At 42.2% G+C, this 25,827-nt stretch overlaps 1 protein-coding gene across 4 annotated transcripts in view; it reads right to left on the bottom strand.

The window, feature by feature from the left end:
- The window catches only part of RUFY1 (RUN and FYVE domain containing 1), a 475,292-nt gene that overhangs the window by 281,396 nt on the left and 168,069 nt on the right, over positions 1-25,827 (bottom strand). For all 4 annotated transcript variants that reach the window (XM_069199306.1, XM_069199308.1, XM_069199309.1 and 1 more), the window contains exons 5-7: positions 20,541-20,664; positions 14,204-14,265; positions 64-129 (exon numbers count right to left, since the gene is read on the bottom strand). In XM_069199306.1, coding sequence (XP_069055407.1) covers positions 64-129; positions 14,204-14,265; positions 20,541-20,664 — 252 coding nt within the window. The remainder of the gene's footprint in view (positions 1-63; positions 130-14,203; positions 14,266-20,540; positions 20,665-25,827) is intronic.

The raw sequence follows: 25,827 nt of genomic DNA, 5'->3' as shown, positions 1-25,827 counted from the left end.
CACTTTGCTCTTGTTTTTTAATTCGTGCAGATTGACAATTACATATACAGAAAAACGTCTTACCTTAGATGTCTATTTAATTCTTCCAAATAGTGCTTTTGATCAAGGACAGCAGTCATCTCTTCATCTCTGTTTTTAGAAGAGAAATCTTATATGTTACTAAAGGGGGTATTCAATACATGGAAGTGTATACAGCAATTATCTGAAACGATGAAATTATAACTGAGTAATGATTTAATAGACAGCTAAAAGGTAATCGTGCACTTAAAACCGACATTAGCTTCCGTCTTCATTTGAAAGAATGCCCTTAACGAATTACTATCAACCTTTTAAATATAGTGCTTAATACCGCTCTTCTGCGGTTTCTAAATGCTGCAAACAGGAGTTACTATTAGCCAATGTAAATGTATTTAATTTACCAACATCAGAGTCTGTTTTTCAGGGATTCGAAACAATGAACTGCATAGTTTAAGGACAAAAGTCTGTCTCTCAGCTACTCTACCAGCACATTTCAAAGATTTCAGTACCCATATTTCATTATTACCATCCAACCATGTTTACTCCGGTCACTATACTCCAAACTAGAAGAAGGATCACGACTCAGAGTCGAAAGGAGTTGGTGTTTGCAGTACTTTTTCACTTAAATAAACCTTATTGACCACACTGAAACTATACATATTTGGAAAATGTCACTTACCCAGTGTACATCTGTTCATGGCATGTTCCGCTGCAGATTCACATTCTATGCAGATACACATGCTATGCATTATCCTGCCATCTACTGTTAGGCTCGGAGTGTTACAAGTTGTTTTTCTTCAAAGAAGTCTTTTCGAGTCACGGGACCGAGTGACTCCCTCCTTTTCGGCTCCATTGTGCATGGGCATCGACTCCATCTTAGATTGTTTTCCCGCAGAGGGTAAGGTAGGAGTGATATACTGAGAATAGTTAGATGTCCATGCAATGGGATAGAGATGTATGTACAAAGTTTAAGTAAGGAATGTGTATATACATATGTACAATTTTAATTCTAACTTAAACGGCTACAGGCTCCCGGGGAGGTGGGAGGGCGCATGTGAATCTGCAGCGGAACATGCCACGAACGGATGTACATTGGGTAAGTGACATTTTCCGTTCGATGGCATGTGTAGCTCCAGATACACATGCTATGCATAGACTACAAAGCAGTAATCCTCCCCAAAGCTGTGGTAAGCCTGTAGGAGTTGAAGTTGTTTGAAATAGTGTTCTTAGTACAGCCTGTCCTACTGTGGCTTGTTGTGTTGCTAACACATCTACACAATAATGCTTGGTAAAGGTATGAGGTGTGGACCAAGTGGCTGCCTTACAGATCTCGGTCATTGGTATGTTTCCCAGAAAGGCCACTGTTGCTCCTTTCTTCCTAGTGGAGTGTGCCTTTGGTGTAATGGGTAGTTTTCTTTTAGCTTTTAGGTAACAAGTTTGTATACACTTAACTATCCACCTGGCTATTCCTTGTTGATATAGGATTACCAGTATGGGTTTTTTGGAATGCAACGAACAACTGCTTGGTTTTACGGAATACTTTTGTTTTGTCAATGTAATACATTAGAGCTCTTTTGATTTCTAATGTATGCAGTGCTCTTTGTGCCACTGAGTCTGGCTGTGGGAAGAAGACTGGGAGTTCCACTGTTTGGTTTAAATGAAACAGTGAAATTATTTCTGGTAGAAATTTTGGATTTGTGCGGAGAACAACTTTATGTTTGTGTACTTGTATAAAGGGTTCTTCAATAGTGAAAGCCTGTATTTCACCAACTCTTCGTAATGAAGTGATTGCTACTAGAAATACCACTTTCCAAGTTAAGAACTGGATCTGACAAGAGTGACTGGGTTCAAATGGTGGACCCATGAGTCGTGTAAGTACAATATTAAGATTCCACAATGGTACTGGTGGAGTTCTTGAAGGTATGATTTGTTTTAGGCCTTCCATGAAGGCTTTAATGACTGGTATCCTAAATAGGGATTTTGTCTGTTTATTTTGCAAATAAGCCGAAATTGCAGTGAGGTGTATTTTGATGGATGAAAAAACTAGATTTGCTTTTTGTAGGTGTAGTAAATAACCTACGATGTCTTGTATGGACGCATCTAAAGGTGTGATGTGTTTTGCTTGGCAGTAGAAGACAAATCTTTTCCATTTGTTAGCATAACACTGCCTGGTGGTAGGTTGTCTTGCCTGTTTAATGACTTCCATACACTCGTTTGGAAGATTCAGATAGCCAAACTCTAAGATTTCAGGAGCCAGATTGCTAGATTGGGCATTGCTGGATTGGGGTGTCGGATCTGCTGTTTGTGTTGCGTTAACAGATCTGGTCTGTTTGAAAGCTTGACGTGAGGTACTACTGAGAGGTCCAACAGTTTGGTGTACCATGGTTGGCGTGCCCACGTTGGTGCTATAAGTATTAGTTTGAGTTTGAGTTTGTTTTGACGTAGTTTGTTGACTAGACATGGAATGAGTGGGAGAGGGGGAAAAGCGTAAGTAAATATCCCTGACCAGTTGATCCATAGAGCATTGCCCTTGGACTGAGGGTGTGGGTACCTGGACGCGAAGTTTTGGCATTTTGCGTTTTGGTTTGTGGCGAACAGATCTATGTCTGGTGTCCCCCACTCACGAAAGTGATTGTGTAGTACCTGGGGATGTATTTCCCACTCGTGAGTTTGCAGGTGATCCCGACTAAGGTTGTCAGCTAGTTGATTGTGAATCCCTGGAATGTATTGAGCTATTAGGTGGATGTTATTGTGAATTGCCCAATGCCAAATTTTTTGTGCTAGGAGGCAAAGTTGCGATGAGTGTGTTCCCCCCGGTTTTTTTAAGTAGTACATTGTTGTCATTGTCTGTTTTGACAAGAATGTGTTTGTGAGCCAGAAGAGGTTGAAAGGCTCTTAGTGCCAGAAAGACTGCTAGCAGCTCTAAGTGATTTATGTGTAGCTGTTTTTGCTTGCTGACCCACTGTCCCTGCATACTGTGATTGTTGAGGTGTGCTCCCCACCCAATCATTGATGCGTCTGTAGTCAGAATGGCTTGAGGCACAGGGTCTTGAAAAGGCCGCCCTTTGTCTAAATTTGTGGGATTCCACCACTGAAGCGAATAGTGTGTCTGGTGGTCTATCAACACTAGATCTTGGAGATGACCCTGTCCCTGAGACCATTGTTTTGCAAGGCACTGTTGTAAGGGGCCCTATGTGTAACCGTGCGTTTGGGACAATTGCGATGGATGATGCCATCATGCCTATGAGTTTCATCACAAATCGGACTGTGTAGTGCTGATTTGGTTGCATTTTTGGCACCATGGTGTGGAATGATTGCACCCTTTGTGGGCTTGGACTTGCAATCGCCTTTTGAGTGTTGAGTGTAGCTCCCAAGTACTGTTGAATTTGGGATGGTTGCAAGTGGGATTTTTGAAAATTTATCGAAAACCCTAGTGTGCGTAGGGTATCTCTTACATAACGTGTGTGATGTTGACACTGTTTTTGAGTGTTGGCCTTTATTAGCCAATCGTCGAGATATGGGAATACATGCATGTGTTTGGGAATACATGCATGTGTTGTCTCCTTATGTATGCTGCTACTGCGGCAAGGCATTTTGTAAATACTTGGGGGCTGTTGTTATCCCGAAGGTTAATACCTTGAATTGGTAATGTTTTCCTTGTATAAAAAACCTGAGGTATTTCCTGTGAGCTGGATGGATGGGTATGTGAAAATACGCATCTTTTAAATCCAATGTTGACATGTATTTTCCCTGTCTCAGTAATGGGACTACATCTTTCAGTGTCACCATGTGAAAGTGTTCTAATTGAATGTATAGGTTGAGAGTCCTGAGATCTAATATTGGCCTTAGCGTTTTGTCCTTTTTGGGAATGAGCAAGTACAAGGAATAAACCCCTGTTCCTTTTTGTTGATGAGGTACTAGTTCTATAGCTTGTTTTGTTAATAGTGCCTGCACCTCTGTAACATTGCTAGATGTTGCGACGATAGTTTGTGTGCTTTTGGGGGAATATCTGGAGGAAAATGTGTGAATTCTATGCAGTAACCATGTTGGATAATTGATGTTACCCATGAGTCTGTTGTAATGTGTGACCATTGATTGTGGAACATTTCCAGTCTTCCTCCCACATGGAATGTGTGTTGGGGGAAGGTGATGGCAAAGTCACTGCTTGTTGTTAGTGGCTTGCTTTGTTGATTGGAATTTTCCCCTGGATTTGGGAAATTGCCCTCTGAAGGACCCTCGAAATCCTGTGTTTGGTATGAGGGCTTCGTTTGTGATGTGGATGGTTCTGAGGGCTGTGGCCTGAAACTCCCCCTATACTGTGGCTTCCGAAATGTCCCTCTATATTGGGAGGAGTAAAGCGCTCCCATCGCTTTAGCTGTGTTGGTTTCCTTCATCTTTTCTATGGCTGTGTCTACCTGTGTGCCAAATAACTGCTGTTGGTTAAAGGGCATGCTGAGGACAGCCTGTTGGATCTCAGGTTTAAAACCTGATGATCTGAGCCATGCATGGCATCTAATGGTTACTGCTGTATTTATGGTTCTTGCAGCTGTATCAGCTGAGTCTAATGCTGACCTTATCTGGTTATTAGTTATTGCTTGTCCCTCCTCTACTACCTGCTGAGCTCTTTTTTGGTGTTCTTTGGGGAGATGTTGGATAATGTCCTTCATCTCGTCCCAATGAGCCCTGTTGTAGCTTCCGAGGAGGACCTGTGAGTTTGCTATGCGCCACTGATTGGCCGCTTGTGACGCTTCCCTCTTTCCTGCCGCATCAAACTTTTTACTTTCCTTATCTGGAGGCGGTGCATCTCCAGAGGACTGCGAGTTCGCTCTTTTCCTCGCCACACTGACCACTACAGAATCTGGGGGCAGCTGTTGCGTGATAAGTACTGGTTCAGAAGGTGGTGGTTTATACTTCTTTTCAACCCTAGTGGTTATGGCCCTTCCTTTAACAGGCTCCTGGAAAATCTGTTGAGCATGTTTGAGCATACCCGGGAGCATTGGCAGGCTTTGGTATGTTGTGTGTGTTGAGGATAACGTATTAAAACATATTAAAAAGAAAGTTGTCCTCTAGTGGTTCAGTATGCATGCTCACATTGTGGAAAGCTGCAGCCCTAGACAAAACCTGTGTGTAGGAGGTGCTATCTTCTGGTGGAGAAGGTTTAGAAGATTTGGCACTCTGGGCTGTTGTCTGACACAGGGTCATTATAAAGATCCCACGGGTCTGTGTCCTGATGTGACTGCATAGTGTGCGTGGGTGACTGTGCAGCAGGTGTAGCAGGTGGCGATACAGGTCTTTGAGGAGAATGAGGAGGAGACTGATCTGTAGAAAACTGGCATGGCGGAGATTGCTCTCTTGGCACTTTAGCTTTTGGCTGATTAGTGTCCATACGTCCATGAAATGCCAGCTTCCTTTTAAATTTGACGGGAGGTGCTGTTAGGATCTTTCCAGTATCCTTGTGGATCTGTATCATGGCTTATCTTTCATCAAATTCCCCCATTTGTTGAAGTTCTTCCTCAAACCTATGGCTTTCTTTAAGGTGCTTAGAAAGTCCATGTTCCTCCGTATACAATGCTCTTTTCGGCTCCGAAGCCGTTTTGTTTGGTACCGAAATGCCCATGGTGATAGTAGGCCTTGGTTCTGAAAGAGTCTTTCGTGGTCTCGACTCGACGATTCAATGTTGAATTTTTTCGGAGACTGTGTCTCGACTCGAGTCCGTAGACTTCGATGCGGGTGATCCTTTTTCGGTGCCGAAGTTGTTACTTGGTCACCGCTTGATTTTTTCCGGGTAGAGCCATGGCCTTCCGGCAGTGGCGTCCCCAAGGCCTTTTGTTTGGTCTTGGTCTGGGTTTGGGTCGGGCAGGCGTACTCACATGCTGGCCCGCTGTCGGTCGACCTCGGATTCGTCCTTATCAGATCCTTGAACGGAGATGGCAGTGTGGATCATCTCCTCTTCTTCTGCGTCGAGGTGTTCGGTGCTCTTGGATGCCATTTGTAGCCTTCTCGCCCTTCGGTCCCTCAAGGTCTTCTTGGAACGGAAGGATTTGCAGGTCTCACAAGTATCCTCTCGGTGATCTGGAGACAAACACAGATTACAGACCTGATGTTGATCTGTGTAGGGATACTTGGCGTGGCACAGAGGGCAGAATGGGATCGGGGTCCGGTCCATGAGGCTTCGACACTTCTTGTGCTAGGGCCGACAAGGCCCAGGTTGGGCACGGGTGCCCAGAAGGGCAACCGAAGGTGTGTGTCCGCCGGTACCGAGGTTTCGAAGCAAGATGGGGCGCGATCATGAACAATACAGACGAATTTTGGTGATTTGTCTAAGTTTTCCGACTCGAACAACTGGAGCGAAGAGGAACACGTCTGAACCCGATGGCGGAAAGAAAACAATCTAAGATGGAGTCGACGCCCATGCGCAATGGAGCTGAAAAGGAGGAGTCACTCGGTCTCGTGACTCGAAAAAACTTCTTCGAAGAAAAACAACTTGTAACACTCAGAGCCTAACACTAGATGGCAGGATAATGCATAGCATGGTTATCTGCATAGCATGTGTATCTGCAGCTACACATGCCATCAAATATACATATATATATATATATACACACACACACACACACACACACACACACACACACAATACATTAAAGCACAAATCTAGTCTCAGATTTGATACTTTCAATTAAATGATGAAAACAAAATACAAGGTAAAAACAAACTGTCACAACAGTGAAAGGTTCTTCGAATTAGAGTATGGAGTAGAACAGAAACCTCAGTTTCTGAAGTCGAATCTTCAATATTTAACTGATTACAGGCAGCTTTTTTTTTTTTAAATAAATAATAGGCCTAGTTACTATAGGCTAAATTAGTTTTCTGGAAAAAAAAAATCAAACCTCTCACAACAATGGATTTGACCCACAAAGCTCTACGACAAATACTCACAAATCTGTTCCTTTAGTAAAGCACTATATTTCAAGGCTTCAAACTTTCTTCATGAGGACTTCAGTACATTTATGAAAGCTGCAGATTTTCTGCAGTTCTCCAGAGAAACCTGATTTTCTGATACAGTAAAGGCTTAGACTCTGCAGAGAGAAAATATGCAGATCCTGGGGACCGTTCCTGTCACCCTCTGTCTTCTTTTGTGTGCAGGGACTACGCTCGCAGGATACATCAAGGTCCATATCTTAGTTGGTAGTTAACATGCCACATCAAAGGTTGGGGACCAGCTGAGACGTCTGCTGAGACGTGCAAACAAAAATTCTGTTGAAAATGACCCACATATGGCAAATTGACTTTGTCTCACATCACTTTATAACTCTATCAATCTATTCACTACCCTCCACTCTGACTCATCCCAAACCCATTCTACTACTATGATCTCCAAAATAACCCTTCCTAGACTCTTCTGTCATCTACCCTCCTTGCTCACCCCAGATCTCAGTTTACTACTAAGATCTCCCAAACAACCCTCGTGTACCTCTCCCTTGATGCGTCCCAAACCTCATTTTACTACTGTGATCTCCCTAATCCCTTTCTAAAGATTCTTTCCTCCTCCACCTCTCCTTTGCTCATCCCAAACCTCATCTTATTACTATGATCTCCCAATTAGCACTTATGGATTCTTCCCTTGTCTATCCATCCACTATTCTATTCCATCCAACTAACAGGCTCATATATCCTCCACGCAAATTAACTCCTTACAATAATATTATAAACGTATTTCTCTATACTAATCCATTTGGGTTCCAGAGTAGTGTGCTACTCACCAAAAAGCGCTTCGACGCTTCGTCAGGGGTAGTAAGCGCTATATAAATGCAAATGCAAATTAAAAATAACTATTTGCGTAAATATGATGTAAATTTAATGTAAATTCAGGGTGTTTTCCTTCTCTATGGGGAAGTACTTAGGACAATACCTCCTCCACCACTCCCCTATCTCCAATGAATATGAGGGTGTTCTGTCTCTATTCACAGGCTGGAATGGCACTTACTCCGGACAAGAGCAAAGGAGGGTGTGTCAATGAAAACTCTGCCACGTTGGTGGTACTTTTCCATTCATAAATACATCTGCCAATGTAAAATTCAAGTAATCCTGCGTTCGTCAATCAAGATTCGAAATTTATGTTCAGCAAATGCTTTTTTGCACCCAAAGTACGCTTTGGTGAAGTGGGTGCACCACCTATGTTTTAAAATGCTTGGCTGCGTGTGCATTTGGTTTGAGATTATTTGATGGCCGGGCTTCCCAATTCCATAAAATGGCTAAACATGATTTAGCAGACTGTGCAGCTCCAATGGTGTTTTCAATCTTAAGCTTTTCTGTGTGGTACCAGAAATATTCGTGTACCAAGACGCAGCTTGGTCAGAAAGATTAGGGGGTGCGAGCTTCAGATTTTCCAACAATCACGCTAGCACATAATGTTAAAATTCATTCCATGACAAGCAGGCACATGAGAGGGGCTAAAGGGGCAGTGGAAAGGGAGACGAATGCGGATTGGTAGGGGTACTAAGTGAGAGAAAACACTATATTTTGTAAAATAACTAACTTTTTGAAGACTTTCAAAGCAGAGAGGGAGAGCGTGTGTTTTTGTCTGCGTTTATCTAAAATATCCTTGTGAAATCCGACAGACAGTGAAAGCACCATTACCCAACTACTTTCCAGAAAATAAAATTATTAGTGGGGGTGGTGTAACATCCCAAATATCTCCTGAAACTACTCCCCTATTCGTGTATGTTCTCCAAGGATTCACAGAGCAGAGGTCAGCTGCTTCATAACATCCTGCAGGAACAAGCAGAATATTTTGGGGGCCAGCTTTAGCAAATGTGTTTGTCTGTTAACCACCATCTTGAATCTCATCTCACTTGTGTGATTTATTTTTAATGAATTCCGTCAAAAACGGAACCCGACCTTCAGTTTTACACATGATATTTAACGCCTTCTCAAGCTTATCTCTGTTAATGCAATCTTTTACTGTTTCGAAGCTAATAAAAATCGCGTACAGCAAACCTTTCTGCACATCAGTGTTTCATTAGTAATAAATAGATTTACTCTGGATGCTTTGCCGATTGTGCTGACATGTTTCTTTTATCCTGTGCAGGCTGAATTAGGGAAATAGGTCAGCAATTCCCATGACTGCCACAACAGCCTTTTTGTAAACACATTGAACATTTCACTGCCAAGCCACGTGCTTGGCAGAACTCTTCCACTGTTAATGATGTTGCACAGCAATTTCAAAATAGAAGGACTTCAGATATACAGATGTTCATGAGAAGTAGGGCGTTTGCTTACCCACAGATCTTTGCAAGCTGACCTTTATATTAATAAGAAATTATGTTGTAGCCCATGCCGTATAAGCAATTTTCAAGCCAATTTTCAACTGTATTTGCTTTCCCATTTCCGTGCTGAGAGTAAAATTAAAAAGGGAAGTAAATAAATAAGTGCTCAGTCCTTTGGCTTGGCAGTTCCTTAAATAACATGCAATAAGATACCCTCTCGCCAGATTATATCAGTTGTTGACGATATCCCAAGATGATCTCCCACAGCTTTCGACACATAAGTCACCTACAATGTCAGTACTAAAAGCAAGTAGCTACAAATAGCATAATAATAAAAGAAATAAAGACCAGCATGGCGACTTACATATGCTTGCAAGGCAAAATATGAACTTCTGTTTTTTTATTTTACTTTTTGCAGACAAAAGTAAATATTTTCTTTAAAAATAGCAACTGAAACATATGCTGCATTTACATACTTATCTAAATAACACTTCAAGTAAGCATTTGTTTATAGTGCACAGTGTGTTAGTTTTAGTGGCCATGCCTTCTTTCCCAGAGGGTTTCTGAGTTTACCAAATAGTCACTGCCATCTTGTAGGAAGCTGTCTCTTTATATAGTGTACCAAAGTGAAGTACACTGTGCAAAGAGTAAAAGCAATCCCCAGAGGTATCACAGAGGCACAGATTACATACCAAATGCTTTCTTTTTGGGTATTGTGGTTGAGCAGTTAGGCATATCAGAGGGTAGGGCTAAGCATGTAAGGGACACACTCATGCAGTAAGTGAGACACACACAATAAAGAAATCCAACACCAATTTATACAAAATAACACCTACTTTTTAATAAACTTTGATACCAAGATCAACGGAATCAGGCGAGTACTTTTTGAGGTATGAATTTCTATAGTTTTTGCATTTTTAAGAAAGCTGTAATGGAATCCTATGGGGGAAAACAAAGGCGGCAATCCAGGTAGAATACTACTTACAGGACTAATCTCCTGTACTTAAGGGGGCTTTGGGGGGCAAGGTCCAAGGCCACACCAACAGGTCACCTCAGGGAGCTCTGGTGTGTCTAGTTGCAAAGGTGTGTAATGGCGATGGGTGTCCCATTTGAGTCTAAGGGGATTGATCCAGTTACAAGTTAGTTGCAGGGATAGACTGGAAGGACAGTCCAGAGGAACCCACTGGGGTGCTTGACACTTGAGGTCCTCTGGCACGTGGTGACATCAGTCCACTTCTCCTAGGGCTGTAGGGTGCAGGGGTGTCGTCTAGCGTCGGGTCCTGCACAGGAGTTCCTCGGGGCTACGGGGGGCCTGCAGAAATACAGTGCAGGGGTGGACTGGGGGTCCAGTCTGACCCAGCCAACAACTGGGCTCAGGTCTCACGAGGTAGGGAGACGTGGAGGCACCCTTGGTTCTCCTTTTCTGGGTCCAGAGCGGATGGGCGCAGAGGTGTCCTGGGGAATTGGGATTTGCCTACTAGTCACTCCCTGATGCAGGGGGTCTGCAGAAACAGTCTGCATATGCCGTCATGCAGTCCACAGTAGGCATGCACAGGGTGAGCCTCTTTTCTGGAGGGCCTGGGTACCACACGGACACCGCTGGCCCACTTCCACAAGAGCTGAGCAGCTTGGATGTAGTGGTAATGTGTGGTGTCTGGTTTTTAGCAGTCCTGTTCCTCTCAGTTCTTTCTTGGGTGCCTCGGGATGCAGGGGGGAGCAGCTCCTCCACTCCAAGGGAGTTCTTCTTGGCGATTAGCGGAGTATTGGCAGCTCTCCCAGTTGGAGGCTGCAGTCATAGGAAAGGTCAGTTGCTCCTTGAGGGTCGAGTGCAGCAGACAGGCCGGAAGGGCTGGCGGCAAGTCAGTCATGCGGTTTGGTTCTCGGGTTCAGCAGGCGTCTCATCCACTTCTCCTTTGTGCCCAGCGAAGATTTGAGGATCTGGTATCAGAGGGTCCCCTAAATACTCAATTTAGGGGGCAATAAGGGGGATTGAAGGGTAGTAGCCAATGGGCACTTGCTGTTGGAGTCACTAAACTCCTTAGATGACCACTTCCTGTGGGAAATAGGCATCACCCTGTCCAGAGGTCCTAAATTCCACCACACGCAAGATAGCATAATTTCTTAAGTTGTGTCCATTTCAGGCTGGCCACCCTGGGGGTGTTCCCCATCTGGAAGTGTGCCATGTTTCCTGCATAGCTAATCTTCCCACCTGTCCAGGTGCCAGATGTGTCCTGGGTTGGGGAACCTGGCATCTTCCTCTGGGGAAGGCCAGATCTGCATACCAAAGGCGGTGAGCTTCTTTGAAGCTCCTGCCTTGGAGTGCAGGTCATCCTGGAGGGAGGGGTGGGTAACACCCCAGCCAAGACATGTTTTTGTTTCTGACCTCTAGAGAGCAGAGACTCTCCCCCTGGGAGGTCAGATTCTCGTCTGTTGGTGGAAGGCTGTCCAGAACCAGTCAGTGAGCTAACCAGCAGTTGGTAGTTTTTTTTAAGGGGCACCTTTAAGGTGCTGTCTGGGTGCATGTATTAATAAATCCATCACTGGAATCAGTGACGGTTAATTAATATGAGATGGCTGATACCAAACATTCATAGGTTCGGAGAAACCATCATGTAGCTAAGGGAACTCATAGTGACCAGTGTCCAGCACATGTATTTAAAATGGCTTCCCAGTACACTAAAATGTCTAAGAATCGACGACGACATAATCAGGGCATATTTGCTCATTCATATATGCCCCCCTTGTTATATAATGTACCCTGCCTTAGGGCTAAAGGCCTGCTGTAAGGGTGACTTACAGACATGACAAGCAGTGTTTTATTGGACATTGCACACAAGTCTGTGCCATGATGTGGTTTCAATTTTGGGAGCACCTTGTCACACAGCCTGCAATGGCAGTCTGCATAAGGTTAACGCTGGGTTCCTCAAAGTGGCACAAGTTGTGCTGCAGCTCTGAGGGGCCCTCTTCAGTAACCAAGGCCTAAGTACCAGGGGTACCATTTGCTAGAGGCTTACAGGGAGCTGAAGGGCCTGGTCACTTGAGGATCAAGTGACCAGTTATCTTGTTTTAGGGAAGGAACACTGGCACTGGGGACCTGGTTAACAGGCACTCAGTGCACTTCAGTCGAAGTTGCATCTAAAAATCAGGAAAAAAGTGTGTGCGCTTGTGAGTGAGGGGGGGCACTGCAACCAGAACCCAGCTCCCTACACATCTGCTAAAACAATATATGTAAACAACAAAGGTTCCAGGGAGAGTAATAATAACTATTTCACATGAAAAAAACCAAAGACAGTGAATGCAAAAAATGTGAGGTGCCCACCCAAGGATTCAGAGTATTATTGTAAATATATATTTTTTTTTTACATGTGACAAAACCACTATCTAAACATTAGAATACTAAAAATTATTGTTGCTCAGCATATTACACAGACAACAACTTTGAACATTACCTAGTGTTTTATGAAATAAAAGAGAAATGGTAAGAGGGCCACAACTTCATCAGGTAGCCTATAGATGAAAATGGAAGATTATAAGTGTTAATCCCTTCCCAAATGCCAATAAAGTGTCAACGGCGTTTTGACCCCAAGAGCCAAAGGGTCATCATCAGTACAGAGAAAAGTTTTGGGAGCGAAAAAAAAAAAAATGTCCAGACTATCAATCAAAATTAGGGACCAGACGAATAGATCTAAAATCAGCCCTTCCAGAAATAATTCTGAGCCAAATCACATGGCTTGTCGGGTGAGCACAATCAAATCAGATTCAGTTCATTTAGCGAGGTTCGGACTGGAGGAATACCCTGGATAGCACACTGTTGCTACTAGGAGACCCATCAAACTAAATCTAATTTGATTGTGGCTACCCGGACATGCTGCATGATTTGGCTCAGAATTATCCATTTCCATCTATGGAGCACCCAATGAAGTTGTGGCCCCCTTATGATTTCTCTTTTCTTTTGTAAAACACTTTGTAATGACCAAAGTTTTTGTTTGTGTAATTTGTTGAACAGCAATAATTTAAGTATTGCACTGTTTATGATGTGTTGGGGGTCAGATGTAAAACCTATTTACAATAATAATTTTTAAAAACTCTGAATCCTTGTGTGGGCCCCTCACATTTTTTGTATTTTTAAAATTTTTGTATTCACTGTATTTGGTTTTATTCAATGTGAAATAGTTATTATTACTTTCCCGGGAACCACTGTTGTTTACATACATTTACTGGCCCTGGTTCTAGGTCGCTTGGGCTGCCTCTGTTGTGTTTAACCATTATCTGCTAAAACAAAACACCTCCCAACTGAAATGAGCATTCCATGAAAGACTCGATCCACCAGCAAGCAGTTTATTACTTGAGGTTACAGGTTTACTCATTTGGCCGTAATACCTGTATTTGTATATTTATTTTGAAGAGCTGTGACAAAAGTTCTAGTAGACAGCCTCACTTTCACAGCAGATCTAAAAATGATAAACACTTCTCGGGTCCGGATTTCAGAAGCATTGCTGGTATCAGAAAGTACTATCCAAAAAGCTGCATGGCACCTAGCCATAACTGCAACCATCAAGCTGTTATAGCATTTTAGCTCCTTCGTACTTTTCTCCAAACATCACAATAAACTTAATTTTCTCTCTTTCAGCCAGCGTACATTCTTTATCAGAACATCACCGTTTCTGCTGCCAGAGTTTCTGTGCAGTGTTTGTGGCTGGAAGACAAAGGAATCCATGTATCCATGTTACCCAGAACTTCTTTGTAGATGCTAAATTAGGTTACAAATATGAAAACGAGACCATGACTAAAAATTAAAAGAGATCGCAAGAGCCAGTTGGATAGGCTCCCATCTTTAATTCATATATGATGTTGCTGCCATACACCTGCCAGATATAGCCAACATTTGCTTTAATTGATACAAAGTGTATACATACTGTTTGTCACTCTCAATGTTCTGTGCATCCTTGAGGAATAAAGAAAAATCAATAACTCCAACCTGAAAAATAAACAAAAATAAACAAAATTGACTTTCATTAAAAAATAGCATAAAGACCCCTACAAAACATTTTAATCACAAACAAAAAATAAGCATGTTTAGCAAACATGTGAAGCAAAGGCCGCCATGTTCATGTGAAAAACAACAAATTCCTAGGGCGAAAGACAATAAAAGAGGCCTCAGTACGTGAGGTGCAGATTGTTACTACTAGCACAAAGGTATATCCCACTACATAGAGTTGTTTTTTTTTGCCAGAAAACGGGAACTAATATTGAGGTGAAAAAATCCACAGTGCTGGCGTAATGCCGTATTGTGGTTTTAAGGCTAAAATGAAGACCTTCTCCTTCACTGCCAGAGTGACAGCGTCCATAAATAACATTCAGAGATAAGTCAATGGGGATGCGCTCTCTCTGTAGACAGCTTTTACAGCTACAGAAACATGCATCTATATAATACATAAGTAATAAATAAAATCTAGCAACACGGAAATATAATACAAAAGCCACATTAAAGCCATCAACAATACAGTACTGCCTCTGCGTGAAGATGGATGTGGTAACTGACTCAGGACTTACTGACTGACTACCATCCTGAATATCGAGGATTTGCTAAAGAAGGAGGTACAGTGTGGTAGACCTTCCTACTTTTGAAGCGACTCCAATGCCATATACATTTGTCAGTGGCATCATTCAGACAAGCTACCTCCTCGACATCGCACAGTCTACCAACATTAAAATGCCTGCTGCAAGTGGCAACAGTACACACTATTTAAATTGCCACACTAACTCATTCACACAACCACAAACCCTACAGCAGAAACACTGAGCAAGCTGATAACACAGTAGAATATGTTCATATAAAATATTTGTTTATCTCACTAAACGAGAGACAAAAGCAAAGGGCCAATTGATGGGTGCAGATCTTCTACTGATTAATTCATTTAAAGAAACATCAAACAAAATACTTGAAATGTGTAGTTCTCTACGATTTAAAATATATTGCATGACAGCGCCTGTCATGCTACAAGTAAGGAAGCCCAATATGTCCCATTTAATTTCGAGGTGGAGACGAAGCGGCATGAGATGAAAACATACCATTCACACTACGTGTATAGAACCTCACAATTTGGCTAATGAAGTGCAGTATACACTTCTAGAATAACCAAATAACGTGGAGGCGACTATAGTCCAATGTAAATGATACTTTACTTAGAACCTCTAAACTTGTTGATGAACGATTCAGACAATGAGCAGCAACATCAATACACGTATGACTCAAACTTAGTCAATGATGATTATCAATGATCCATGACATCACTCTTTGACAGTGTGCATTAGCGAAATTACAAATCAGGACCATAGAACCATCTGAAGCTAAGGGCCAGATGCCTCATTTGAAATAGCAAAATACCTAACTGCGATTCCCTGCAAATCGCAATTAGGTAATCGCTGTTTGAATGTATGAAACTCCTTATGTTTCATTTAGTGTTTCATACTGGGTCGCAAATCAACCTGCCTTATTAATATTAATGAGGCAGGTCGTAATTTGCGACCCATTAGGAAACGCTAAAATCACAGGGATGGTGACCTGTTGGGCTAAGCAGACCACAATGTCTATGATTGTTTTTTTTTTCTTATCTTCAATAGATGCAGCCAGTTTTCCTTTAAGGAAAACAGAATGTGTTAAAAAATGAAAATAAAAGTTTTCATATTTATTTTTTTATTTTTTATTTTTTAAGAGTAGGTAGTGGTCTGTGGGAGCACAGCTTTCTCTTAAAAAATGATTTCACCTCTACTCACAAAGGTGAAGGGTGTCTCTGAGGACCCATTCCTGTTCGTACATGGGTAACCACCTGCTTGTAGTAGGTGGTAAAATGCAATTGTTTTCAGACTGCATTTCGGTCACAAAACATTCCTACATACCGCTGCAATTCGGTATTGGGAAGGGACGCTCTGAACACACCCCTTCCTAACACAGAATTGGTATGAATGCTCAATTCCAAATTGTGATTCAGTAACATGATACAGAACTGCAAATTGGAATTCATACATACCAAAATGCATTTTTGTGGTCGCAAATGGCCTGATTGGGCCGCAAAAATGCATGATACATTTGGCCCTAAATCCTCCGAAAATGGAAATCATTCTGATATCTTGCAAATCCAATAACAAAATAGAGCCAAATCTAATGTAGTAACTGAAAGTAAGAGGCAAGTAAGAGTTGATCAAGCCTATGGGCCTCATTACAACCCTGGCGGTCAAAGACCGCCAGGGCTGTTTTGGCGATTGTACCGCCAACAGGCTGGCGGTACAATCTGCCGTATTATGACCGCGGCAGTAGCGCAGCGGTGGCACCGCCGGTTTCCCACCATGGTTGTCCCGGCGGTTTCCCGCCATGGTTGTCCCGGCGGTTTTAATCCGCCAGGGCAGCGCTGCTTGCAGCGCTGCTCAGGGGATTACGACTTCCCTTCCAGCCAGCCTGTCCATGGCGGTAGTGACTGTCATGGAAAGGCTGGCGGGAAGGGGAGTCGCGGGGCCACTGCCCTAGCCCCACCCTGCTTTTCACTGTCTGCTGAAAAGTGCGACGGGTGCAGCTGCACCGGTAGCACGGCTACAACACCGCCGGATCCATTAGGAGCCGGCTACAATGTTACAGCCGACATCCCCGCTGGGCCGGCGGGAGGAAACCCTGCAGATGGTGTAATGCGGCTGGTGGGATTGCAGCCGCATAGGCGCCCGCTTCGCGGTCCAACCTTGGTGGGCGGCCTCTGCCACCTGCCAAGGTTGTAATGAGGGCCTATGTGATTGCACAGTTGATGATCCCATCCATCAAAAAGCAACACAATCTGAAAATGTTCATTTACATTCTCTTAAAAGAATAGAGCATCTATATGCCTAAGAACAGTGGAAGACAGTTGTTCATGCTCCGAATATTTCCAGAATTGACTCTGACAACACATTTATGGGGGGAATGCGTACTAATGTACAAACACCAATAAAAGGCATAACCGTTCACTTGCTTAATTGATTTCCAAGAAGTTTAACCACATCTGCCCTATTCTTATGGAGCTATTTGGCTTCTGCTTTAGGCGTGAAAATTGTTTTTTTTAATCATTTGTTTCACTTTCAAAGCAGTACATGTAGGAAGTTCAAGTAACCTAGTAGAACTAATTAGGATATCTGGTAGTACTAGAGCATTAAGAACAGTCACCCAAGCCCTCGTGAGCAGCAAGCTGGACTACGGCAATGCCCTCTATGCAGGAACCACGGACAAACTCCAGAAAAGACTGCAACGCATCCAGAACTCCTCTGCAAGCCTCATCCTGGACATCCTCCGCCACTGCCACATCACAGCCCACCTGAGAGACCTACACTGGCTCCCCGTCAACAACTCCTCACCCACGTTTACAAGGCACTGCACAACACCGGACCAGAATACCTCAATAGACAGCTCTCCTTCTACACCTCGACCCGACAGCTTCACTCCACTGACCTTGCTCTCGTCACCAGCACCTCACCGCCAAGACGTGGAACACTATTCCTACCCACCTGCGTCAGACTAAGGACCTACTTACCTTCAGGAGACATCTCACGACATAGCTGCTTGAGCAGTAGCAGCCCCTCCCTACCCCTACCCACAGCGCCTTGAGGCCCTTACAGGTGAGTAATGCGCTTTACAAATTCTCTGATTGATTGATTGAAGAAGCAACATCATACTTCTGATAGAAACAAAATACCAAATGACAAGCACTAAGGGGATAATTCTCTGGTGCTTCCCTAATCATTTGAAAATCCCAAACAGTACAACTAAGAATACAATCTCACATCCTCACATTCAAGAAAGAAATGGAGTCCCAAGAATTACACTTGGGAAATGTTTCTTACCTGTAATCCTAGTTCTCCTTCAAGGGAATCTCCATTGAAATCATACACATTGAACAGTCGCGCTCACGTACGGGATCCTGGACTACTTCTTCACAATATATCTTCTCAAGTATTCATCTTTGCTTTACTTCAGAATGGCAAAGTCTTAACTTTTTTAAATTATTTTTGTAGATTATAAAATAGTACATATTGCCTAGTTACTTTTATTTACTTTTAAAAAGGCCAGGATCTTGGAGCACTAAGCTCAGTCTTTTTAGGCTTCTCCTTTTTTTTCTACTAAAATTCTTTACAGATTGGAAGCTAAGCAGCTTCACACAATCCCCTTGGATGTCTAGATTATTTCTCTGTCATTTTATGACAGGAAAAACTGGTTTTAAGGCAAATAAAATGCAATTTATATTGACAAGTGTGCTACCTATGGCAGAAAAATGGCAAAGTCAGATCCCCATGATCTGTGTATACTTTGCCTTCCTGACAATACTATCGCAGACAAATGTCAACAATTTTAGGACTTTTCCAGGCGTACCCTGAAGGACAACGAGAAGATCTGCCTGCATGGACAACAGTAACTGCGTAGACATCACAAGGCGCTCTCTGAAGTTGGGGTGCCACATGAGCGAGAAGAGGATCAGTCCTCTACCTGGGCTCCACCCATCCTCTAATGACTCCATGAAAGGGAGATTCAAAAATAGGTGCAGTCTAGAAAATACAACGTTCCAATTTGATGTAAAAACCTAAGATGCCAAGGTGATGTACAGTGGCAACCTGCTCACGGTCGACACTGGAGATAAAGCCCCATTTGATGTCGAAACATAGACAGTCAACATCAAGAGAAACACAAATATTAGACATTGAGAGGCCATTCCAAGTCAAGATGCACCAAATCTCCATGTTTTAAGGGTTTTTCACCAGCTCTTCTCTTATCTTATCTTTTCCCATTCTGAGAAAGGTTGTAAATTTACTCTCGACAAGAGTAGAAGTAACACCTTTTCCAGGCTTAGGAAAAAGTGTTTCTAGGGAAAGTGAACTTGTAAACGCTCAACAGATTTTTGCATGAGCAAATCTACACATGCATATTCACTTGTGGTAATATACAGTTCACAAATATTTTCTAGGAGTCCAATTTCCTTTTCTACATCTGTAAATTCTTATCAATACATTAAGGGCCTGATTACAACTTTGGAGGAGGTGTTAATCCGTCCCAAATGTGACGGATATACCACCAGCCGTATTACGAGTTCCATAGGATATAAGGGACTCGTAATACGGCTGGTGGTATATCCGTCACTTTTGGGACGGATTAACACCTCCTCCAAAGTTGTAATCAGGCCCTAAATGTGTAAATCTGCACTAGTGCAAAGACATACCATGGGTGCATTTTTGTGATGTGCTATAAGAATTGGACCCCTAATTAGGACTGGCGTTAACCAAGACATTTTGTTTTTATTAAAATTATCTCTCCCTTTATCTATCTATCCATCTGTCGACCGGCCTCCATGTGAGTGATAGCAATCTGCTCTTTCACAAGGAGCATATCGGCAACAAAGTAGTTTTGTTCAGTGCAAGAAACGGGCAATGTGTGCTTTTTGAAACCAAAAAAATAGTTTTGCTGAGCAATGCAAACATTCACTCCCAGTCACAAATCTGGGTTTAATCCCATGGGGAACAGGGTCAAGACTGATTTGCACTGGAGTGCCATGGTGAGCAAAAGAATTTATGGATTAAACCCATATCTGTGACCAGGGGTGAATGTTTGATTGCTTCAACATTCCATCCATCGTTTGTGTTTTTTGATTTTTTATAACAAACATCCTGGGGATTCTAAAGGTTCCCAGGGTTTGTGAATTCCTCTGGAGGGAACTGAGAAAATAGGCAAAATATAGCACATTTTTGAATTCTGTCAAAAAATGCTCCAGATAAAAGTCTGTTTTTTCCCCTAAAAATAGCATCCACTAACGGTTTGCTATACTAAAGTCACCATCTACCCAGCGCTCAGGAACATGCAGAGCTGAATCAAAAAACCTAATTTTGTATCACAGGAGGAAAGCTCTTTCCCAGCTCCTGAGGGGCCCACACCAGAGGGGTTTTCAGTGCTGTGTGCGCGAATGGCCAGGAGCCGTCTGACGCACACGAGCACCATGGCGTCGGATACCTCCCGGATGTACGACACATGGAACTGGTTAACAAGTGTAAAGCACTGTATTATTTGTGGGTTAACAGCTTAATTCTACTAGCATAGTAGCATATCACTCTTTTACCCCGAGAGGCAAGTATTTAATTAGCTCTAACACTCAGAGCTTTTATGGCCTGATCGCCTAGACAAAACCCAATTACATTTTTTGATGTACTATTCATTCTGGAATTCATTTGCATTACAAATAAAAAGTGTACCTGGGAATCCAAATCTTCTCCTTTTAAACATAGATTTGCATCAATCACATTGAGTCCAACCAAAAGCCCCACGATCACTGCTCCTTCTTCCTCCATCATTAAGGCATCAGATTCATAAAATTCACTAAAAAGAGTTTACATGCATTGGATTACATGGTGTAAAAACATTTTCAATAATAAACAAGTTCATCTTATGAATTTTATCTGATCACATCAAAAACAACGATATAGCGTTTATTTTTATTTGACATCAGCACTACATGTTGACAATATTCATATTTGTTAGACAAATTGTAAACATTCAATTATATATATTTTAATTTACATATCCATCACATTAGTTATTCCTATCCCTAACTCCCCCTTTGGTGCTAACAATGTGCCGGAAGCATTCTCAGCACTATCTACGATGTGCTAAGCATGTGTCCAGGACATCGCAGCACAATGTCCCCCAAAGGATGGGGATGGATAATGCCTTTAGACCACTAGGGACTGTGATGTGCAGTGTGTCCAACAGCTCCTTTTACATTGATATGCAAATAGTGTGTGGCTTTGCTTTTCACACTGCTGGAAGAGATGATTTTCCAGTGTTATGGCCAATCTTACCCCAATGGGGGTGGAAAGCACCAGCAGGTAGTTATTTTTCCCTTATGGGACATAGTTCGCCTTACTGCCACAGCTCACACATCCCTAACTAGTTATCTTTGAGCCCTTCAGCTTCAGAAGGACTGTGCTGCGTGTGTAAATTGTTTATTCTTTCTTTTTCATCCTGTTTCTTTGGTTTTGCTTTATTTCAATGTCTATTTGAGAATATTCTTGTTTTGCCTAGATGCACAGGGCTACAATTTCCAGGATACAAAGGGAGAAATGTAGAGTAGGTATCCCACCATAGACCAGTGACAAAGGCTGCATGCAGGAAATGTGTAACCCGAGCTCAGCAAATCAGATCTGCACTGCTGCTTTTCAAAAGAGAGGATGTAGTGATTGGTGCCCCAGCATCCTCCAGGTTCAATTTAAACTCTCTGTGGTTGTGTGTCAGAGGAGAGTGGGCCTTTTTGAAGGTCTGAGCTTTGCCTTTTCACTTTGATATATGATGTGAATTTATGGTCTCTCTTGTGTTTGTCTCTGTGGCATTCAATAAAGTTCTCGTTGGTCATGCCGATCTTTGTTTTTGGATTATTTTGCCCTTTTCATGTAAGTGTGTGATTTTTCCAATGTTATCCTTTAAATACTGTTTTCTTGAGGGATTTAGTTACATTTTTCTAGTTAAGTTTTGAATTATGTATCATCTTGAAACGTGTTTGTGTAGGTATTTGTCATGTTCCTTTATAGTATCTTTCTATTTGGAACGTTATACATTTTCATTTAACTCCAGTCTGATGGTGTTTCTATTTGTAACCGTTTCACTTTCAGTGAGTTGTGCTGGTAAGTGAAAATTGTATTGAGATTTGGTTTTAGACACAGTTAGTTGGTTTACGGTTGTTTGTGGTATACAGTGGTTTCTGGGTGTTTTCACAAGTGGCTGAACCACCACTTTGAATTTCCTTGTTTCTGCACTGAAAGTAGTAAGTGGCTGCCAATGTGAGATTGCTTTGGAATATGTTGCTGCAGGATGCGAGAGGACAAGTAGTGCATTTTTCATGGTGCCTTATTTTACTTCTTCATGCATTTTTTATATTGGTAAGGCTTGATTTTTTTATACATATTTTGGCTTCTGAATGTTCTTTATTTATTTTGCGCTTTCATATTTGTAGTTGTATGTGACTTTGTTTCTCGATGTTGACAACCATGAACGTGGTATTAAAAAAATGTATTTTTATAATGTGCCTTTGTTTGTAAACTCAATGCATTTCCCCTTTGTTATGTATTAGCATGACTGATTGGACAGTTGGTTGTCTTGCAATTTGAAGCACTTCTTTCTGTTTGAGTCAGTTTTCTTTAATCTTTTCTCAGTTTTATTTCCGATTGTTAAGGCTTCTCGCAGGTTGACCGATCAGCATGTTGTTGCCATGAATTTTGAATCAGCCTCTGTACACAGCTCTGAGACGGACTCTGCCTCTGAGACAGAAGACCAAGTAGAAACATCTGACGTTAATTTTTCTGTCCAATAGGAATCTTCAGATGACGATTCCACTACTGGCAGATGAAGTGGCTCATTCATGGCAGGAAGTAACAAGGTATATTGTGCAGAGTGAAAGAGCTGATATAGCGATTGCACATGCGGTACAGACACAGGCAGTATTGCACCTAGGGGCGAAAAGCCATATGCCTGACAGTATGCTTTCTCAGTTGAGGTGATAAAGCTTGGGTTGCCAGTCAGTGTCTTCCAACTCTTTATTGAGAATGTGCTTCTGGAAGATATTGTTTAGCAGACTAGCATATATTCTGAACATTTTCTGAGGGACCATAGTGCCTCACTTAAGAACCAAGCAAGAACTACCCAGTGGACTCCAACAACTTTTCAAGAAATTAAACAGCTTTGTGGTTTAACATTTTGATGGTATTAATAAAGAAGCCAACAATGTCTTCTTATTGGTCTACTCACTCCCTTGATGGCAACTTCTATTTGTCCAGCAGTCATGAGTAGAGATCGGTATTTGTTTCTGCTAAGGATGCTGAATTTTGTTGAAAATTAAGAGGCACTGCTGCCAGATCACTCTGACTGAAACTTCATGAGTCAGCCTATCCCTGACCATGTATTTGATTGTTTCAAAGAGCCGTAGGGTCTATGTCAAAACGTAGCTGTGGGCGAGTCTCTGGTCCTATCCGAGAGCTGTTTGTTTTACACACAGTAAATTCCTAGCAATAGATCATGTTACAGCATTAAGTTCTATATGCTATGTGAAATGGACACCGGACATGCGTACAGTTTCAGAGTACAACCTTTAAAGATAATTCAGTTGACCTCCCTGGTTGCCCTGTCACTTTGGGAACCAGTGAAAAATATTGTGTGTGAACTTGAGAGAATAATTTTTTTTACAATATTTCTACACATGCGTACAACTGTTGAAGGAATTGTGGAAGTGGATACTTCAGCATATAGTGCAATCCGATGCTAACCAGAGAGTTTACTCAAAACAGCTTGTGTGTAAGAAGCTTCAAAAAGGGACAAAGCAGTGGCTTGCATAGCAATAAACTTGCTGTAACATTTTCAGGCAGAAGAGATGTGCATGTGCACTTCACTCAAGACTATTTGAGGTCAGGTAGGAGAACGGTGCATAAACCAGCATTCATTTTAGACTACAACATCCCCATGGGAGGTGAAACAAAGCTTGGAGCTTTGTAATGTTGCTTGAGTGATATATGTCTGGTACATGAAGTTAGCTATGCTCTTTACCTCCCACAACCTTCAATTGCTATGCTCTTTTCAAAGAACGTTCTCCGTGCAGTTTCAGCAGTCTGTAATAAGGAGTCTTATTGCAGTGGAGTGGATAACTGTTCCAAACACTCACATGGTTGAGGATGTAGCTGGATTGAAGAGTCGTCACTTTCCTAAATACAAAAAAGGCACAAGACTTTCGTATGCAGAGATGTAAAGAGTGTGTTTAAAGAGAAACATGTAAGGAGAGACATCTGTAATGGTCTGCGTGGCCTTCTAATCTTAGCCTACACATGGCCATGTTTCAAACCCTGCCATACACAATTGAAATACCAGAAGCAACCTTAACAGTAAAAGGCAAATGGAAAGTGTGGTCTGCAATGCCCTTTATTACACAGTTTTTTAAATAGCTGTTTGCCAGATGTTTAACATGTTTTAGTAACACCAGTCGTGTATACATAGTTGGTTAGCTCCCTCTACTGATAGATGCTTTTCTTTTGGGAAAATGTTAACACTAAATTTAATTCACATGGTCACAGCTTTCGGCCATGTTCTCTCCAGCAGAATAGGTCCACCCACAAAGGTCAAGTTGCAGTTTCATCACAAGAGGTGTGGCAACACAAGGTAGCAAGACACTTGCTATCCCCTGCAGATTCCAGAAAATGTTGATAACAGAAATGTAATAGTTATCTTTTCAACCAATATTTGACATGTGCAGGGCACTGTGGGAAAGAACATTCAGTGAGATCCATACGAGTCACACACCCTTAAATGCCCCTGGTCTCACGTTTTCAGAAATGTGCCAGTTGGTAGGGTTCTCTAGATGCCAGCTGAAACTCAACCTGAATGCAGCATATACCAAGATTCCAAAAAGAGGCATTTACAAAGGTCCTTTGATAACCTTTTTTTAGTGGCGTCATGGGTTATTTCTTTTTCCAACCGACAGATCTACCTACAAAAGTTGGGCTGCATTTTTACAGGGATAGTTGTGGCAATGCTGGGTAGTTGGACATTTGCCACCCCCTGCAGATTCTAGAACTGTCACAGAAATATGAGAAAATGTGTTTTTTTTCCCAAACATAGTTTGGAGTTTGCACTGCATTGTGGGTAAGAAAATGATGTGAGGTCCATGCAAACTGCACCAACCTGGACTCCCGAGTATGAAATATCAGGGGCTGGTAAGTTTCTCCGGATGCCAGGTGAATCCCAAGCTCAAATATGGCAGCACCCAGGATCCCAAAACTATGGAATTTGCAGAGGCCCTTTGAGAGAATTTTGAGAAGTGTTTGGGGACTTCCCATTTTCAGCCAATAGACTGACCCCCATAAATGGGATATCACTTATCAGGAGAGGTATGGCAATGATGTGTGATAGGACACTTTCCATCCTACGCAGATTCTGGAACTTTTGATTTTCAACCAAAGTCTGCCTCTTGCAAGGCATTCTCAAAATATAGAGATGTTCATCTAAGTTGCACTATTTTGGACTACCCTGGTCTCTAGTTTTCAAAAATGTTTGGGGTTGGTAGGTTTATTTCAGTGAAGCCCGACCCCAAGCCGAAATAGGGCAGACAGCCAACACCATAGAAGTAAGTATTTGACAACATCATTTCCTCTTCTCAAAAGGTCTCTTTTTTGGCCTTTCCTGTACCATGTGATTGGCAAACCGACACATGTGAAGTACCATTTTTGCTGGGTAAACTGATTTTTTTTTTAAACTTTCAAATGGAAATAAGTGTGTACAAAAACATACCTTGTAAAAAATTAACCTCAGAATAACCTGTCAATACGGGTGATCCAGAATTTGGAGTGGTATGAATAACCTAGGTGACCAAACATTCTTGGTAAGCTTCGAAAATGCAGAACTTTCCTTCATACACGTTTAGTCCAAAATATTTTCCTTATGAAGTGAATCATGACTGGTGTACAGGGAAAAATGTTTGTCTTTAGCTGATGGCTCTGGGTACTG

This window comes from Pleurodeles waltl, chromosome 7, assembly GCF_031143425.1.
Source record: "Pleurodeles waltl isolate 20211129_DDA chromosome 7, aPleWal1.hap1.20221129, whole genome shotgun sequence".
In the NCBI taxonomy this organism is placed as follows: domain Eukaryota; kingdom Metazoa; phylum Chordata; class Amphibia; order Caudata; family Salamandridae; genus Pleurodeles; species Pleurodeles waltl.
Note: the sequence above shows the minus strand (reverse complement) of the source record. Positions and strands in the feature narration are given on the sequence as shown.